Consider the following 19,524-nt stretch of genomic DNA (forward strand, 5'->3'; position numbering starts at 1 on the left):
CTGGCACTGGAGTTTGATAGTATCACTTTTGATCACTGTAGCAGAGGTCAATTCGGCCGCGGATGATTTAGCAAAACATTGTATTAGTTCTGGCAAACTGCCATCCCTGACTTTATTCTTCACCATTATGTAAACGATCTGGCTATCATTTGATGAATAAAGTTTATGATGCTAAAAAAAGTGAAAAATCCTTTCAGCTGCATTTTCTGTTAACAAGATTCACACACTTTGGCAAGATATATTTTGACTTTCAATTATACTAATATATAAGTCGGGCAGCATATAAGTTTAGTCAAAGTTTATTTCATTTAGTCAAACTGACAGTCAAAGTTGACCAAAAAATGTGTAAAGTCCTTGTAGCACTATTTTTGAACTGGCCGCATTCGGCAAAATCGATGCTCATTTCCAGGCTTCATCCTGTCTCTAATTAATTTTCTCCAGGTCCTTTAGTGATTAGAAATAAAATTATGAAGTGCCCTGACGGCAAACCCTTGGATATAAAGATCAAAATTATGCAACGCAGGAAATACCAATAGCAGACAAGCTCTACAATGTCCTGAAGCACAACGGGAATGCACAGAGTAGCACAGTGGGGCGCCATGTCCTCCTGCAACCAGAAGACCTACCTACCTACCCGACCTAGCAAACCCGGCAAAAAGATCTATTATGTTATCCAGTCAGGTGCCTCGCTGACCACTTCAAGTACAAAAAGGAAACTACAAAGCCGGAGCAATGATTATTAACAAAGAATTTCTTAGTGTTTGCATTATTGTACACACACCGTCGACGACCATCCGACGGAGATGCCGTGGCTTCTGAAGAGTTCAAGATCATAACCTCAAAGCTGAAGGCATCAAGATGAAGGCAAAAAAAAGGGCATCATGCTCGTCTCGCCTCGAGAAAAAGCGCGGCATCAATCGAAAGATTGGAACTGATGCAAAAAAAAATAGTGGCAGCTGGGGCACCACACAAAATAATCCATCTAGTCCCTTCCTAGCTATCTCAAGCATGCCTGCGCTCCTGTATAGTATAATACACAAAATATTATTGGAGGAATGACCCAACATTGGGAAAAAAATAAGCATCAAAATTCTGAAGTAGCTAGAATGAATAATATAGCCACACACGACAATGGCATACAGTCACAAACGGCATACATACCAGATAAAGGTTTCCCTAATACTGTTTCTAGTACTGGTACTGTTGAATAATACTGGCATTAAATTGCTGGGCTTATGTAATCATTTATGTTCCAGGCTGATGTTCTGATAATAATTTCAAACGCAAGTGCTTCAATGGAACAAAGGCATTGATTGTACTCCCTCCGTCCCATAATATAAGATCGTTTTGCAAGATCTTATATTATGGGACGGAGGGAGTAGTAAATTAAGACAAATCGCAAATATAAGCATATTAAACATTACTCCCTCCATTCCTAAAAGTAAGGCATATTTTGTTTCGTTAAGACATGCATTTGACCAATAATTACTCCATAAATACAAAGTTATATGACATGAAATTTGTGTCACTAGATTCGTATTTAAAATTAGTACTCTGTTATGATAGTGATTTTGCATCACATAAATCAAATATTAAAAGAGTAATTGTTGGTCAATTGTCTTAACGAAACGAAATACGCCTTATTCATCAGAACGGAAGGAATACATAATATTGAGAATCAGCCAAATACATACTTGTCTGTATGAACCCTTTGCCTAATCCTCTGCCAGAATCAGCTTGTGCCAAATGAGGTGCAATGAGGGCATCCAATTTGACAACCCAGAGTGCAACTGCAGACGTAGTTTGTGGCATCGTTTGGAAGTATACAGTAATGTCATCCAGATATGAACTAAAGCTTACTGCTGATGAGCTTTGGTACAACCAATCCTCATCAATTGCCCCAACAAAATCAACAAGAACCTGCAGGGAAGAAACATGGCAAAACAAAAGCCAGTACATACTGTATAAATTACCTGAAACTGAATGAATGTTCTGATATTACGATGTAAACAGGAAAAAGATACTGACCTGCAAAAGCTCGGGTAATGATGATGTTCGTCGCAGCCGCTTAACCCACAGGTTGTGCGAAGACTTCATCCACAAACCAGCAAAAGCTGCCGTAGGCATAAGTGCCTACATCAGCGCACACAGAATGAGGGAAAAAATATGATTAATGAGCTGCTATGAAATACATACACTATTTGTGACCAAACAAGTGACTGGCGATCCAATACAGAAACATAACTCAACTTTGAATCACCATGTATCATGGTTTCTTAACGTAGATCCCAGACAATAAACACTGCGTAGAACAACCATTTTCTAGTACTCACCTCAATAGCATGAATGGCTGCTTTAAGTGCCTGTAGCTGCGAAGGAAGAACTTTATGATTTGGCACATCGTACAAATCCTCAGGCTCCCTGCATGTTGCCACATGTATAGCATATCTTTCTTCAAGATCAAAACCAACCTCAAAAGTAGAGTGGCATATTCTGCAATGTTTTTCATCTCTCCAATACAGATCATGACAACTATCACAATGAACAAGTGATTCCTTAAATGATCTCTTGCCACACTTAACAGCAGTAAGGGAAGAGTAGAAAGAAGTCCAGATCCATTTATCTAACGCTTGCAACCTTTCCCACTTTGACATCTTCTCATCACTTCTCCTCCCAACTTCAATTCCTATTGCAGATGATGCATTTTGAAGATTACCAGCTAGATATGTTGGAACAGAAGCACTGTCAATGTCTGATAGGGGTGAAGCTCCATCTCCACTACTTGGCTTGGGTGAATATCTGTTTCCACTGCTTGTCTCGGAATGAGAAGAATCAGATGATGCTGTGAGCGCAACTACACACCCATCTTCCAAGTGTTTTTTCATGCCTTCAAAAAGACATGATTGCCTCTTTTTCATTGATGCAAGAAGATGAGCTTCCCTGGTGCCTCTGATGTCCAGGACAGACAATAGCGAGAGTAAATCCTGCAATGCAAACAAAAAAAGAGCCAGTAACTTTATTTGTGGAAGTTTAACCTCGAGTGATTAAATAAGAGGCAAATTTAGATACTGCACAAATCAAGCAGGTGGGCAACCTGTGGTGAATCTATCACTTCCCAGTGACCATCTTCTGAGGACTCAAAGTAAACCCTACGGTGCCCTGGATCATCTGCTCTACAAGGGCCAAGGAAGAGCCAGTAATTGTTATATCTGCGATCTGATCCTAAGAGAACAATTTGTGGCTGATGTGCAAATCCTGTGGGTGATTCGTTAGCTCCAGAGTCAGCAATGTAATCCTGACTCCTCAGGCTTCCTGATTGTCCTTGCATAGAAGAATCAAAACTGTGCGAGCTTCCTGGTCTATTTAAGTACTCATCACTAGATTGGTAAATGGTTCTTGTACACTTCTTTATCTTCCCACCTGAGGCATGCGACTGTGCTCTCTGTATGCTAGACAGGACACTTTGTGGTTCCTATGAAAGGTAGAAAACAATAATATAAGATTCTGCAGCTTTCCAACAAGGCATACAAATAGAGAATAGAACATTTGTATGAAGGCTGATCTTTAACTTGGAACGTAAACACAACAAAGTTATCCAAGATTAAGTTTCCCAACAACTGAGAAATGGCTATTGTATGCATTTTTCACTTCGAATACTTCAAATGAGTTATACGGTAACATAAGGCAGGCACTATCCACTTAAGATGTCCATATACATATCCTAGTGAAAGTAGTATCTACTTAAAATGTCCATTTCTCTTAATTCTGCCTAAGCCGTAAGGAGACACAACCATAGTATAGTTAGGAACTTAGGATAATCAATTATAAGTGTGATCATTTATGTTAGTTGTGGAGAAGTGAATAAAGCACATCAATAGAAGAAGAAAATTCAGTGGAGGTAAATTTGCATAAATGGTTCATGGGTTTGGATGACTTAAAAGAAAAAAGAACTGACATAATGCCGTAATCTTCTAAAAAATGAGACCTTGCTCTCTTAACTCATCTGATCACTTCTAAGAACATCCAAACTATTCATGTACTTACATTACCAAGACAGAGCACTATAGTCAGCTAGCAAACTTCATACAGGGCAACATTAACAATAATGAAAAAGAATAATAATCCTTTAAGTCCTGGATGGTCGTTTTGCAAGTTCAGTACTCCCTCCGATCCATAACAAGTGTTGCAGTTTTGAACTAACCTTAGCTCAAAACTGTGACACTTATTTTGGATCGGAGGGAGTAATGTTTAAGCAATGATGCTTTGAACAAAGATGAGATGTTGCAATTGAAATATACCAGAAGAGAGTGAAGGTTACCTCAAGCCTTGGAACAGAACCAGCACCAGAAACAACATCTATCAAAGCAACCAAGCAATCCAGCTTCTCATCGATGCTTAGGTCTGAGTACTCGCCTTCCATCAACCCCAGAAGCCATCGTTCTCCAGAATAACTTTCATCAATTTCACTGCATTTATTCATATTTTTATGTACGTTCTTCTGTCTCCACCTGACAATTCTACTTTCATGCTCAGCATAACTCTCTTGTGGACCATCAGATTCATCACCACTGCTGCTAGCATCCCTATCATCATCAACAGTTCCAGAATCCTCGGTATCTGATCTAGGATCTTCTTTTCCTTTAATCCGAGGATCAACACGGAGACGATATGCAGAAGGCGCAATCTTCTCAAACAATGTGATGTCACTAGAGAGAATTGAAAAAATAAGCTGCTCTACTTCTGATGCACCAGAGAGATTAAGACCAATAATCTGAAAAGAACAATCAAGTAAATGCCACGGAGATACTCAACCAAAAGTATATACAGAAGGCCAGCTATCATCAATATGAACAGTTCATTTCTGAAACTACCTGTGGTGATTTGGCAAGTTCAGCAACTTTTAACCCACCGCTTCCTTTCTTAGACAATAGTGCAAACAATTCACCTTTCAGTGTACGAGGACGTAACCCATATTTAACCATTTGATTCTTTTCCTATAATTGAATAAAAGGATATATGTTACTTTGAAACATAATAGAAGTACTTGTAGGGGGGATCTATTGCTACAGCATATATACAAATATTGGTAGCTGTAACCTGAAAGGCATGCACACACATACAAGTGTGAGATCTAGAATAATGAGGTGTCTCATTAAGTACCTTGTTAAAGAAATTCCGATTCAGCATATGATGATCTGAACCAAAACCTGAAGCAACCAGAACCTGGCGTAGTATTTCAACCCAAGTAAGAGAATTCAGGGATTTGATCCAAAAATTCACATTGAATTCTTGTTCTCTAACCTGAAAGAGAAACATAGAGGCAAACCATTTAGCTACTGCATTTTTCAGATTCAAGTTCTTCAAACAGGAAGCAGGTATGCAGGATGACAGTTCTCTTATGCATTCATTCAAGACATTCGCCCTAATGAAGCAGCATCAAGTAGTCTGAATTCTATCTAGTTACCTCCCATCGAATCTATAAGAAAAGAAAGCAAGACAAATACTAGCTCAGTGAAACTCAGACTCTGGTCCACATTCTATGGGAAGTATGACAAGACGAACACCTCAACTGAAACAGAAGTTTGGTGCTGCAATTGACAAAGTCATGGAACTAAATAAATGTAAATATGAGAAGAATAGCATAGTCAGTTTCTTCACACAAAGTAGTATGATTTATCAGACCACATAGAAAGATAAGGATCATGTTGATGTCACACTTATTGGCTATTGCACGATCACTGTTACTCAATGTAATGAATTACGATGAACACAAGTCAGTAGCCTCGTGCTACTAGAAAACAAAGCCGATTCATCCTACGCTGTCATTTATTAGACCCTGTAGGCCCATATTGTTCTTCAAGGAAATCATTAACTTGATATCCAGAGTAGACTGGAACAGGAGCATAACAAAAAAAAAGTGCATGGTAATGAAACGGCTCGACAAATTGCTCAACTCCAGCACTAGTCTAAGACCATATACTTTGACTTCCGATGCAGCATCATATTCGAACTATAAACTTTACACAGTGTGCAACAAACTCGCCAATACTTCTGCCAACATAAATAAATATACCCAACAAGGTACAATCAGACTGAAGAAAACTAATAAAATGAACCTACTACTAACTTCTCCACTCATTCAAAATTCATCTGTGAACTGTCCGACAATGCTGAAATGACGCCACAGCATAATAGCTCTAGAATAAGCACAATGTAATTCTATCTTGGAAATGAACTAAAGTGTACAGCACATTTCAAAACTCACAAAGTTCAGAAAGCTTAAGAATCTGTTATCTTTAGATGATCTTGGAACAAACACACTGCCGCTGCCCCTTTCTGTGTTTAACATAAGTAGCTTGAGAAGACTGACATGTACTTTCCCCAACAACGAGGAGTCCTGGAGATCACATTTGAACAATAAGAAAATACAGCAAATTATACCAATTTCAGGGAGATTTAACAAAATTTGCACCTTCTCATGGAATGCTTGTGCAAACTCATCAAACGTAAAGGGATGAACATCCATACTACCAAAATGTGTGTAGACAAACCGGACAACCTGCCAAGAATATTTTCGAATTAACAGATGCTGGCCACAGTTTCAACATGAAAACTAGTAGAGGAAAGGTGGGCGCACTAAAATCTACGAGCACGGCAGTAACACAAACAATAAGTTTAGGAAGAAAGAATTTTTCAGTTAACCAAGCACATATGGGCTATTTAGATTTTTAACAACATGCTTAGGCCATTAATGTTCCAAACAAAATAACCAAATACTCCCTCCGTAAAGAAATATAAGAGCGTTTAGATCACTAAAATAGTGATCTAAACACTCTTATATTTGTTTACAGAGGGAGTATATTATAGGAGACATGTCTAATATTCCTGCTGCCCAGATGCAACTAAATCCGGTAAACTACTGGTTGGATTCATGAGCAAAATTGATACCAGTATGCAAAGATTATTGAAGCCAGTCTTGTTCCACGACCAGCATAAGACATGTATGATCATTCACTAATCACTATGCAGTAAATTCCATAAGTTAATAGAATATAGAAGTTGGACAGACTGATAATGAGCTTTTTTTTCATTTCATGTAATGTAAATTCCATTAATGATGATAATACTACTCATGTATTCTCAAAGTAATGTGTTGCATTTAACCTGGAAGAGCTTTTTCACCATTTCAGGTGATGACTCCCAAGGTTTTGTGGGAAATGGTTGTTTCATCCTGACACTTGGTGGAGGAAACCTGGCAAGTAAATCTGCAAGAGAAGCACTAATACTTAAGTAAATTGGCTTATATTAGAAAAAATGAGAACAAAGAGGTAGAGGATGATATTGCAAACCTTTACAAAGGGGGCAGCCATGTCTCCCAGTGGAAGAAAGATGAGCTGAACATCTTAACGGATTAGGACCTGCTTGTAACTCACTGAGCTCAAGCTCCTCATCATCAACTAAAGTAGCCTGTTCAGTTCGTAGTTCTGAGGATTCTGATTCATCAACTGAAAGATGGCACTCCACTGAAGGATGCTCCGTCAAATCAGTAGCTCTGCCACATGGCACCTAAAATAGCGAGAAATCACCATTAGCATACTACACAAAAGGCAGATTAAGTTCCGTCTAACCAGATTAAAAAGGTCAAATTGCAAATATATATATATATATATATATAAGGGTTTTAATCATTTATGCCACTAGTTGTGTCCCTCTACTCAGTTTTGCCATTAGATGTTACAACTGCTCAAAAATGCCATCGTTCTGTGAGATGCTTGCTCAGAAATGCCATTAGATATCTCAAGAATGCCATCGTTCCATTAGATGTTTGCTAAAAAATGCCATTAGACATCGTTATTGTCAAGTCAAACTCATTGACCATGTTCCATGACGAAAATACCCCTATACCCACATGTCAGCTCTCTCTATCTCACAATGATAAGTGTGGACCCCACTTATCAGGAGTAAGAAAGCGACTAATTTTAAAGGAAAATAAGAACGCTGTTGGGATCAAGTGGGACCCACACTTTATTGTAGTGAGATAGAGGGAGAGCTGGCATGTTGGTCTATAGGTATTTGGGTCATTATAACATGGCAAACGAGATTTGTGCTGACAGTAATGGTGTCCAGTGGCATTTTTAAGCATGTGCCTAACAAAGCGATGGCATTTTTGAGCAGTTAAAATTCCTAGTGGCGAAATAGAGTAGTGAGACACAACCAGTGGCATAAATGATAAATTAATAGCTTTACAGGTCTAGATTCTCATTCTAGAGGACGCTCATTATCTCCATATGTGGACTTCTCCAAGTAATAAAGCTTACCTTTCTTTTACTCGGTGGAGGTCTACTCTTCTTGTTTACTTTCTTCCGTGGCGAAGTTTGTCTCTGCACCAAATAAGGTTAAAAGGAGGAAATTCTGAGTTGCTAATTCAGAATATACAACTACAAGTTTCAAATAACATAGGCTGTATCAGATCAAATTACATAAGCAACTTTACTTGGGCAAGTTTTCCACCACAATCTTCGAATGGTCTCAATGACCTCAAGCAACCACTTTCATCAATGAAACTGGAGCAATCTTGAATTTCTGCAGTTTGGGAATACATTGCATGCCACACTGTCATTAGACCTTTGCCCTTTCCATGCTTCCTCACAGGATCATTGTTCTCAAATGGCAAAGTGGATCTCTGAGCAGTAGGCGACATGATCTGCAGATGAACATTTTTTTAGAAAGGTGGGCACCTGACGTTAGAGGTCTCAATATAACAAATGGAAACAAATTAACATGGATTACAATTACAAAAAGGGACAATAAGCACAAAATGTCAGTTTAACTGACAGCATCTTCATCTCAGGCACTAAAATAATTTGTCAATCAGCAACTGGCAAAAGAACACAAGAATTTTAAGAAACAAATACGGTGGATCTCTAATCTTACATGTAACAAATAAAAATGAACATTAGAGTGCCTTCAGAAAGACTGTTACAGCAAATAGCTGAATAAAAGTGATACTAAGGCAGGAACTGTAAATCTTTTATACCAATTCAAATGTGAGAGCCATCTCTTGGCCCACAAAATACATGGGATTTCTTATTGTATATCCTGGCCCAAAAGTTTCCAGAAACCATTGTTCTAATTACAAAAAAGAGGCCTGATAATAAAATAAAGATAATGCTGGATCAGACTGACTACCAGCAGTCCAGCACAGAAGATGACACTAGCTCATGATCATGATGGCACCAAATGGTATGGCAACAACAGGTAAACAATGATTAACACAGGAAAAAAATATGTGCTAGAAACGACAATGAAAATGTGTACTTAGCCTAAATAGTGAGTTAGTAACTATGCTTTCCTAAAAGGCTCTGGTACTGAAAACCAAAAATTATGCTTGACCATACTGACTATAAGCACCAGTCGTCATTAGCCACACACAGTGAGACAAGGCACGGCACCAACAGGAAACAAAAGCTGTGCTAGAAATGAAAATGAACACTTGAGCAACCTAGCAATACCTTTCTCTTCTTCAAAACGCTTTGATCCTGGTAGGATTGATGTCCTGTGGTATCTGCGATCAATTCAACATGATATTGTGAGGGTATTAACCGCATCTACAGAATGCAATTCGAACATTAAGTATGCAAAATATGTTAGCAGCATTAGTGTTAGCAAAGATCAAATGGGGATTGAAGGTGCTTGCAGATCCTGCTAATTCTACTCTCCTTGTTTACTCAGAAGTCTAGTTTAGTGCCATTACAAAGCAACCACAATTTGAAGCACAAATGAATAGGACGAACACAATCAAGCACAAGCTGCTCGATACAATCTCCGTATTACAAATGAGTGAAGCCCAACAAAAAGGTTGGGACTTCCATAGCATGCTAACTCGTTAACACAATTAGTATTATTTTGAGATGGACACAAGAATGGGGGAATGCATGGCCGAAAGAGAAGGATGCAACTTACATAGCATGGTAAATAAATAATTACAGCAAATAGCAGTGTTTTGAGATGGAACATAAGAAGTGCTACACTTACCAAACAAAAAATGAGATAATTACCAGAGTTGTTAATAGAACTGTGTGGTTGATTAAGCTTCAAATCAGGTCTTTTGCATGGCTTAACCTACTGGGACACATAGATAGAAAAATATGTCTATGATGATAAATGGCTTTCTCAGTAACCTTTAGTGCTACTAGAGACAGACCCCTGACATGGACATGTGCCCTTTCAGGAAGGGGATCAAAATCACCCCCAAGAGATGGATCATCCTTGCCGAAGACTTTCCTCAGAATATAATCCTTCGGAAATAGGACCTGTGATCGAAGTGTGTGTTTCTCTCCTACAAGGCTCATACTCCTACCAAGAGTAATGTCATCCTCGGGCTGCAAACCCGCAATACCTTGCATTGGAGATTGACTTGAATTGGAAGACCTGCTGCTGCTACATCTAGGCCAATTTGATCTTGCACTAGCTTGTGTTTCCATGTGAACCTCTGCAGCTTCCATGTGCCTCCTCTCTTTCCGCCTCCGCTCTTTGAACCATATTCTGACCTGGTTGTAAGTCAAACCAACAGATGCCGCATACTCTGTCACGTCCTCCGGCTTCGGATATTGTACCTCTGGATCAGGAAATTTTTAGCCACAGCACAAAAAGTTGAACAACAAAAAAATAAGACATGCCAGCAGGAAAAGAGGTTGAAACACTAGCACATGTTTACCAGAATAAAAACTCTCCAGCATCTGGATTTGCAGGGGAGATTTCTTTGTCCCTGCATTATCGCTCTTGGCTAGAAATCCTTTGGCCATCATCTGGAGAAAACCATAATTAGGTATCAGCGCACAAAGCAGGCGAGTGACAGTAAACACCATGTCACAAAACACTAAGGCCCAGTTCTTTTCAGCTTTTGATTCTCCAAAATCAGCTTTGGGGAAACTTCTCACAAAATCAGCTTCCCACAGAATCAGCCGTCGAGTTATTTTCTAAGATTGTGGTCTGGGATTATGGGATGAGTTGTGTGCTGGAATGTCTGTAATGTCCCTGAACTAAAACTGGGTGTTGATAGTACCATTGATGATAGCATTCACATTAAAAGTAGCATTCAAATTATTAGTAGCAAATAAATAAGCAAAAAAGAACCATTCACAGTTGCATTGAGTAATCACAGTAGCATTTTTTTTAACCAAGTCATCTTCCCTTCACAGTACCATTGAGCATTCACAGTAGCCAAAGAAATTACATGCCTGGTCCATGCATCCATCCATCTACGAAAAACCTAGCACCATTGATCCATCCATCAAGCAAATCATGTACTAAGCATCCACATACATCCATCTTATCCAACTTCCATCGTTCCATGTGAAGGAGAGGAACTAGAACGGAGTGATGAACAAAAACCGAAGGAGGAGAGGCTCACCAGGCAGCGGTGCAAGGAGAGCTGCAGCCGGCGGGATGGGCTCGTTGGGGACGGCGGGGGAAGGGAGTGGCCGGCGGGATGGGCCCGTGGGGGCCGTGGGGGGCGGAGGAGTGCAGGGCCGTCGGGAGGGGGGCGGAGGAGGCGGGACGGATGAATTCTTGGGCCGGCGGGATGGGCGCGTGGGGGCCGCGCTCGCCGGCTCCTCCAGGGCGGCGGGGAGGGCGCCGGTCGTCGGAGGGGGGAGGGAGGAGGAGAGGTAGGGGCGACGCGGGGACTGCAACCTGGCGGCGGGGAATGGAGGCGGCGGGAGGGAGAGGGGAGAGACGCCCAGAACCCTTACTGACGAGTGGGCCGCCGTTTTCCCTTAAACCCTTGGAGAAGGGGAATGGCCGAATGGTTAGTTTGGAGAAATACCTGCGGTTTGTTCTCCTTCCACGTCGGCCCCTGCAGCTGCAGGTGTTGCTCCCCAGTTGTGCTGTCACTGTTCTCAGCATTTAAGCTCGTGAACACAAATTTAGATTCGTGAAGCTACCATTTACCAGGCTAGTTAGAATTGTAAAACAAACCCTGAGAGAAGCTGAAGAGAGATCATATTCTAGGAGAATCTTGCAAAAGAACTGGGCCTAGTGTTTTGTAACATGGTGCTGCTTTGTGCGTTGAGACTCATCTTCTTCTTTTTATACAAGGAATATATTAGTATCACGGAAATATCAATTACATCAAGTCTCTACACCAACAAAATGTCAGAAACGACATTCAGGATGCACACAACCTGAAAGAGAAAAAAAGAATTAAAAATAGGTTCCACGACGGTAATCAACTCCTCGCAGCAACAACTCGACAAACTACCGCCAAAGACAACACCCGGAATACGTTCTCCAAAGGCCACGCCTCCAAGGAGGAAAACAGTGCACAAGCGCTGTCTTCGCCCTATCAAAGATCTTAAGTTTTCACCATGGAAAAAGTATGAACTCTCAAAACGATTCCTTTAATAAAGCCATTGCCAGACACAACCAATAAAGGTGAGACCTTAGGTTTTCACCATGAAAGTCAAGACTCGGCACTCGAGGAGCGCCACCAAACTTGAATTCCTCTAGTGCTTCCCCCCCCCCCCCCCCCCACTTGCCAAGTCTGCTCCTGCAAATCATCAACACCGGGCTCACAGTTACCAGATCCAAAATGGATCATCGGCCCCCCTGAAGCAAAATCTTCAGCGCGTCGAAGGTCCCCTCCGCCAACATTGGCCCTCCAATCTCAGCCGCCATGACCTTCTCCACCGCAGTGTACACCATGGAAATTGAGATGCCCACATGTCCCATGGTTTCGACAACAAATCGGAGCTTCGCGCCGCACCATCGTGAAGCCACCCGGGCGGATATGTGTGCGCATGACTGGATTCCATCCTATCCAGATATCCAGAAGCTTCATACGCCAATTCAAGAAGATCTCTGGTAGAAGATCCAGAACACATCTGATGGGTAGATCGAAGAGGAGCAAACACACTAAAACACTGCCTTGATGCGAGAAGAATGCTAGGACCACCACCATTATTCTGAAGACTCTCGCAAGCCCCCACGCCGCGAGTCACCACCAAGCAGGAACGACAGAAGAGGAGAGGGCAGCCTAGCTCGCATTTGCAGGTCGTCGCCGGCGTGCCCAGGGACACAGTCAGTTTCCCCCGCAGCACAAGCCTTGACTGGGCCCCAATGGCCTCGGAGCGCTGCAGCCCAGATCGAGACCCGGTGACCTAGATCACACACCACACAAAGTCGAAGACGGCCACGGCGGCGGCACGACCTTCCCTTCACTCCGACGGGGTCCTCAGGCACCGGCCAAGACAGGCGCGCCGCCCCATGCCCTCAAACAATGTCCTACCTCCTCCCTTTGTGATACTGTCGAGGAAGCACCTTCCCTGCCCACCGTCTTTGATGGGGTGGGCGCCGCCACCGCCGACGGCATCGGTGACAGTGATGGCAGGAGACACAGATCGAAGGAGTTACTAGGGATCAATGGGAAAGGGCCTCCAGAGCCGCCCGGGAGGGGAGCGACTCGGGAGACTCATCCAATGGTTCACTTCACTCCTTTTTCGAGGAGTTTTTTTTCTTTTGAAAGGAGATTGGCATGGTGGTTTGCTTTGCCAAACCTACGAAGCTTTTTTCACAAACACAACATAGACAGAGACGCTCACATGCTCATTTTTATGAGTGTACGCATATACATCACATCCTATCATTTATGAGCACCTTCGAAAGGAGTCAATGAAGAAGTCTCATTATTTGAAATGCTAGTAGACGATAAAGCCTGGCCACCAAAATTACACACCACAAGATGGCCAGACTTACATGGGAGCGAGTATTAATGAGGCCTTTCCCCTCACCTCATCAACAATATGTAATCACTATAACATCACCGCCATATAAAACGAGCGAAGGGGTAATGAATACACAAATGTTGAATTGAGTCACCCTAATTGCACAAAGCAAGGTCTATTGCTTTGTGTCTAGTCTTGTTTCAGAAAGAAAAAAATGGTTTGGTGATGAAGTTTTTTTCATCAACAGGATCTAGTTTCAGAATGTCCTGGAACAAAGGTCATGTTTCAGAAAGAAGAAAAAAGGTTTGATGATGAATATTTTTTCTTCTGCAATATGGGTCTTGTTTCAAAAACATAGCCCCGGTTGCATAAAGCGCTGGAGGAGCATTCCGCGTTAGAGCGTGCGAGACCAAGCATTGCAACACGACGCATGTTTCAGAAACATAGCTTCAGTTGCAGAAATCGCCAAAGGAATGCCCGACATGAGAGCTCGTCGTTGTCGTGCTGGAGTAGAGGCAGCTGCTCGGGGTGCTGGGCGGGAGGAGGCGCGACAGCTCCGACCACCAGCAACGTGCCATGGCGGGCCAACAGTGTTGTCTTGACGGACCTTTGCAACAAGGTCCTTGTTGTAAAGCCCCTCAGTTGGCTGGGGCGGTAGATCGGACAGCTGTTTCGGGCAGCATCCGACGGCTAGCGAGGCGACCGATGTAATCAATTTATCATCCGGCAGACGTGTAGCATTGTCCTTTTTATTTTTTCTCTTCAGAAATTATGTGCAGTAGAGACAAAATCCCAGAATAAATGTGTGCAGTTTGCGTCAACGCAAAAAAAATCATCTCCACTGACGAATTTCTCCGTTTCATATTCCATAATCATCTCTCAGAACCAGAACACCAAGATACATTACCACCGGCCACGTGAATCGCAGCAAGTTACCGAGACAAAGTTTATACAGAACCTCATTAAAACAGCTTCCAGATTTTCCACACACAGACAACCAAATAAGACTAGTAAAGCCGAGACAAATGTTGTCCGTGGATCAAAATGATATATCACCGAGCTAAAATAAAACTAGCAGAAAAGAGTAAGTTTTAGTCGCTATCATCTTCGTCTTCTTGCGTTTCAAGCTGGGAGACAACCTTTTCTATGAACTTCCTGCGAACGCCTTCCATGACATTGTTACGGGATGAATCGCCACCACCTTGTCCATCATTCAGTACTGGGTCTGAATGGCAAAGCGCCAATGCAACAGCTGGAATAAACAGAATGGAAGTCTAGCATAAAGAGCGGAAGACCGTGCATGACACTTAAAGATTCCGTGCGCTCACATCAGTCGGTGTAATTTAAGTGAGCAAGAAATCCATTGTCGTTTCTTATTCACATGACATATTCGATTTTAATGGTAACAGCAGCATAACTGTGAACTAGGCATGCCACTGTGTTAGGCACTCATCTAAAATTTGTTCCCTCGATTTTTTTTTTCTTCTGTTTGTCATATGATGCAAGGCAAACATACAGCAGGACCATATATTCACCGTAGACATGCCTGTCGCCCTGAACATGTTTTCCTCTTAGTACGAAGGGAAAAAACCTCATCCTAAGGTCAAAGATTATAGTCACGTTAAGCCGAATTGCGAATTGTATCGTGCGACTGGCTAATTGCAACTTTAAGCGCGCGCGCACACACACACACGCACACGCACACGCACACGCACACGCACACAGTCTACTGGTGTGTACTGACAATATTTTTGCCCAACCAACTAAAGAAAGAAGAGTAACTTGAACTAAGATAGTGGAAACTGATTGTGTGGTACAACTTACATTCAGGTGTGCATTTCTTTCCACCAAACTTCTGTAGACCAACATAAGTCCCTTTGACAGCACTGTTGTTGTACACCAGTATTGTAGGAACATTTCTATCTGGGTAGTTGGGAATACAGTCCGTGGAAATAATTTTAACAAACTTGGTTTCTGCATATTTCGGCGCCAGTTCCTCCAGGCAAGTCTCAAGCAGCCCACATTCTGGTATCCTGCGATAAGATCCATAGAAGTCTCAGACAATGAACAGTTTGAGGTAGTATTTCTTCCTAGAGTCATTTCTGTATTATAAGCACCTCTGGGAAACAGTTAAACAGCATATAAAGCAGAAGCACTGCAAACGTCTCACAGAAGCATAGGGCATAATGTCCTAAAATCCTTCAGTTTCCAGTCAAAATGAGTATAAATCAAAATACGAGCACAGGGCTTTTCGTAGGCTGCTGCTCTGTGCAGTTAAAGATGGGATCCAACCTGTTCTGTTTGCGGAGAGCGTGTGGAGTAAATCGAAGTAGAAAAGAAGAGGAAAAATATCATGGTGTGGTATGGTTTGCTAAGCTAGGTTATCTTGTTTATTTTGAAATGGTAGTTCAAAAATCACGTGCATACAAGGTCAGATTTTGCCAAAACTATTTCAACACAATTATATCTCTGGATAACAAATTCCAAGAACCATAGTAGATAGTACTCATTTTCAAGCTGCCATTTTTAATCAACATAACAAACACTCCCGCTGTAAAGAAATATAAGAGCATTTAGATCACTACTTTAGGCCCTGTTTGTTTGGGCTTTTGCTTCTGCTTTTGCAGCATTTCCACTTTGGCCAAAAAGCCATAAAAGCTCAAACAAACCGTAGAAGCAAAAGCCCAAACAAACAGGGCCTTAGTGATCTAAACGCTCTTATATTTCTTTGCGGAGGGAGTATGTATAGTTCGACACTTAGTTACGAATAAAGTTCTACTTACATGCCCATAAAAAAATTAGCTGTTTCTTGGTGTAGTTTTTGACAGAAGAAGGGCATCATATCGTAAATAGGATGAATTTCGCCTTACGCATCCTTGTAGAGGAAGACCACAACCCAGACATCCGGTGGAGCCTGCGAAACCTCACGCACAAAATCAGAGCCTGTGATGGGCTGTACTGCGCCGAATCTGGCAGTTTTTGCTGCCTCCTTGAGCTCTGCAAGCCTCATCCTCCTGTAAGCACACCACAACATCAAAACATCAGACAATTGATGGACATGGATTTCTGGCTCCATGGATCAGAACGACACTTTCTCGCAAGTGGTACCAAAACAACTGAAATTGTACAGTAGTGCCCCGAGTCCAGATCAAAAACAACTGAAACAGACCAGATTTCTGTGGAAATCACACGAATTACCTCCATCCTACCGTGTAATTCGGGTCAAACCAATCACGAAAAGCACTAGTGGAACACATCTCATGGATCACCAGACGTGCGGGAGACTAGATCGAGGCCGATGGGGAAAAGAGAGGGGGCGCACCTGTACTGCTCCAGGAAGCGGTCATCGTCGAGGTCGTCCTCGAGCTCCTCGAGCTCGTCGGGGTCGCGCGCGTCGAGCCACTCCTTGGACTTGGGCTGCTCGTCCGCGTCGACCCTGGGGGCGAAGGGCGGCGGCTTGAAGGGCTCCGGCTTCTCGGGCAGGTTTCCGAGTTTGCGCTGGATGTCGTCCCACTGCGTGGTCGCCCCCTCCACGTCCTTGTACACGAAGTGGTAGTCCGCCATGGCCGAGCCTCGAACGAGCGAGCGAGCGAGAGAGAGATCGGGACAGGAGAAGCGGAAGGCCAGTATACCTGGCCATGGCAGGCCGTCTCGAACGGCCCGACCTTGCCCATGGGCCGGGGCTGGGCCTAGATTTTGAGCCCAATGGTCGGGCCGGGCTGGGTTGGGCTTGTTGTATTTGCAATTTAAGAAAGAAGCCCGACCCGAGGCCTGATGAGCTTTTTGACTGATGGGCCGGGCTTGGGCCGAAAAACTAGGCCTGACGGTTGGCCCATGCCTAGGTTTTCTGCTTTGGGCTTTGTTAGGCCCAACCCGGCCCGAGTTATGCCTAAGAATGCCGAAGGGGAACGAGGAGGCGAGAGAATGGAAGAGATCGGCTGACAGGTGGACCCCACGTACTCGCGCTAGACGCTATTGCGCATGGGATCTGGATCCGCGTGTGGCAGGTTGGGCCCGCTTGTCATTCATATAGAGGCTTTCCGCTGGATGAGACGGTGCCACTGATTGCGAACCAAAACTAAGGAGAAGAAGCAAAGCGGGAGAAGATCATTCTTCGGGGCAGCGGAGATGACGGTTGGTCATCTCGCCAACGACACCATCCTCTGAGGCCGCGAAAGCACGATGAGCTCCTCCTCCTCGTCTGCCCTTGCCCTCTTCTCCTTCGATTTTGCTCGTTGTTGTGTTTGCGGCTCGAGATATATTTTTGTTGGTGAAATGTGGGGGTTGGAGGTTAGGGTTCTTCGTGATGCGGTGAATTGGGAAGATTTGAGGTATTGTTTACAGCCAAAAAAGAGTAGTGTTTGGTTGCAATAAAAAAGTGTGACTACAGAAGATGGTTAGCACAGAATTATTCAAAAACAGATAAAATTGGAAGGAATATTCAAAGTAAGAGCAAAGCTGCATCATTTTTTTACGCGTCAACAGCGGGCTTACGCTGAACCATATATTCCAAGACGAAAACAATTATAGAGAGGAGCAGAGGAGTACAAGAGGAGGGGGGGATAACAAAAGTTCAGAGGAAGTAAAAGAAGTTTAAAGGAAATACATAAGGCCTATAATCTCGTGGCCAGGTGGAACAACATTGATCCCCAGTCTTTGAGCAGAGATTGTCTCTGAGCATTCTTGCACCGATGGACCAGAGCATTAGATCGCCCGCTGCAACTCGACCAATGCAGTGTATGCCCCAAGTTTCATTTCTAAATACTTTTGCATTCCGCCTTTTCCAAGTATTCCCGAACACGACGATGATCACAGTAGAGCACACTTTGTTGGTGGTTGCACCCAGGCAAACATCCAGCAGACTATCTGGCCGTCCATCATGAAGGCTCTGGAGTTCATCACACAGAGTTAACAATAGGTGGCATTAAATAAGAAGGCGAGTGATACTTTCACAAGCACCACAGAATGGGAACACATCTGAGGTGGCGATTGATCTCCGGAAGCGTCTCTCATTGGTGTACACACGGTCCTTGCATGCAAGCCAAATGAAAAATCTGCTTTTATTCGGCTCATAATTCCTCCAAATGGTAGGAGCGAGTTGGTCGATCGGTTGTGCTAGCCAAAGCATCGAATAGGCCATTTTGGTTGTAAGAGGTTTGCCTCCGTGTTTGCGAATCCTCGTGTCCTGTATCTGCAAATTCAAGTTACCTGTTGCCAAAATAGCACGCAATTCCCCCAGATCACGTTCAGCCGCATGAGATAATCGATTTGTGAGGTCTAGGTTAAGTTCCGTAGAAGCCAGCACCGAGCCACAAAGGCAGACTACCGCTTTGCAGTGTGAGAAAAGGGCTGGGAAACGAACCGCCAGGGTGTCAGTGGAGTTGGGTAGCCACAGGTTGGCCCAGAAGGAGGTGGACTGACCATTACCCACAGAAACAATGGTGATGGATAGGAAGAAATCAATGTTGGAAATATGCCCTGGAGGCAATAATAAAAGGTTATTATTATGTTTCCTTGTTCATGATAATTGTCTATTGTTCATGCTATAATTGTATTAACTGGAAACCGTAATACATGTGTGAATACATAGACCACAACATGTCCCTAGTAAGCCTCTAGTTGACTAGCTCGTTGATCAATAGATGGTCATGGTTTCCTGACCATGGACATTGGATGTCATTGACAACAGGATCACATCATTAGGAGAATGATGTGATGGACAAGACCCAATCTTAAGCGTAGCACAAGATTGTGTAGTTCGTTTGCTAAAGCTTTTCTAATGTCAAGTATCATTTCCTTA

The 19,524-nt window shown here is 42.9% G+C and overlaps 2 protein-coding genes across 3 annotated transcripts; both read right to left on the bottom strand.

Annotated features, from left to right (window-relative positions):
* Nucleotides 1-465: 465 nt before the first annotated feature.
* LOC125535823 (homeobox-DDT domain protein RLT3-like) lies at nucleotides 466-11,763 on the bottom strand. The gene is made up of 18 exons (XM_048698892.1): nucleotides 11,414-11,763; nucleotides 10,718-10,808; nucleotides 10,400-10,618; nucleotides 9,513-9,565; nucleotides 8,495-8,704; nucleotides 8,319-8,381; nucleotides 7,350-7,566; nucleotides 7,165-7,265; nucleotides 6,473-6,559; nucleotides 6,266-6,397; nucleotides 5,161-5,301; nucleotides 4,872-4,994; nucleotides 4,319-4,771; nucleotides 3,095-3,472; nucleotides 2,334-2,984; nucleotides 2,029-2,133; nucleotides 1,695-1,920; nucleotides 466-1,020 (listed from the first exon to the last, which is right to left on the bottom strand). Exons 2-18 carry the CDS (start codon nucleotides 10,806-10,808, stop codon nucleotides 998-1,000), a joined length of 3,273 nt encoding a protein of 1,090 aa, XP_048554849.1. The 5' UTR covers nucleotides 11,414-11,763; the 3' UTR covers nucleotides 466-997.
* A 2,803-nt stretch (nucleotides 11,764-14,566) lies between these two features.
* Nucleotides 14,567-17,342, bottom strand: LOC125535824 (phosducin-like protein 3). 2 transcript variants are annotated; one of them, XM_048698894.1, is made up of 4 exons: nucleotides 17,047-17,342; nucleotides 16,595-16,738; nucleotides 15,549-15,757; nucleotides 14,567-14,949 (listed from the first exon to the last, which is right to left on the bottom strand). In XM_048698894.1, exons 1-4 carry the CDS (start codon nucleotides 17,286-17,288, stop codon nucleotides 14,816-14,818), a joined length of 729 nt encoding a protein of 242 aa, XP_048554851.1. In that variant the 5' UTR covers nucleotides 17,289-17,342; the 3' UTR covers nucleotides 14,567-14,815. The 2 variants fall into 2 exon arrangements, with proteins under 2 accessions (XP_048554851.1, XP_048554850.1); XM_048698893.1 differs by having other exon boundaries at nucleotides 14,567-14,976.
* Nucleotides 17,343-19,524: the final 2,182 nt, after the last annotated feature.

This window comes from Triticum urartu, chromosome 2, assembly GCF_003073215.2.
Source record: "Triticum urartu cultivar G1812 chromosome 2, Tu2.1, whole genome shotgun sequence".
In the NCBI taxonomy this organism is placed as follows: Eukaryota; Viridiplantae; Streptophyta; class Magnoliopsida; order Poales; family Poaceae; genus Triticum; species Triticum urartu.

Bases quoted from the DNA above. Each gene is read 5' to 3' on its own strand.
- LOC125535823 (XM_048698892.1), bottom strand. From the start codon at position 10,808: ATGATGGCCAAAGGATTTCTAGCCAAGAGCGATAATGCAGGGACAAAG. The intron at 9,566-10,399 runs GTATTGCGGGTT...AATTGATCGCAG, and splicing joins AAGTCAATCTCCAATGCAAG to ATACCACAGGACATCAATCC. The intron at 8,382-8,494 runs GTAAAGTTGCTT...TATTTGGTGCAG, and splicing joins GTGGTGGAAAACTTGCCCAA to AGACAAACTTCGCCACGGAA.
- LOC125535824 (XM_048698893.1), bottom strand. From the start codon at position 17,288: ATGGCGGACTACCACTTCGTGTACAAGGACGTGGAGGGGGCGACCACG. The intron at 15,758-16,594 runs GTAAGGCGAAAT...ATCTTATCGCAG, and splicing joins GTCTTCCTCTACAAGGATGC to GATACCAGAATGTGGGCTGC. The intron at 14,977-15,548 runs GTAAGTTGTACC...TGTTTATTCCAG, and splicing joins AAAGAAATGCACACCTGAAT to CTGTTGCATTGGCGCTTTGC.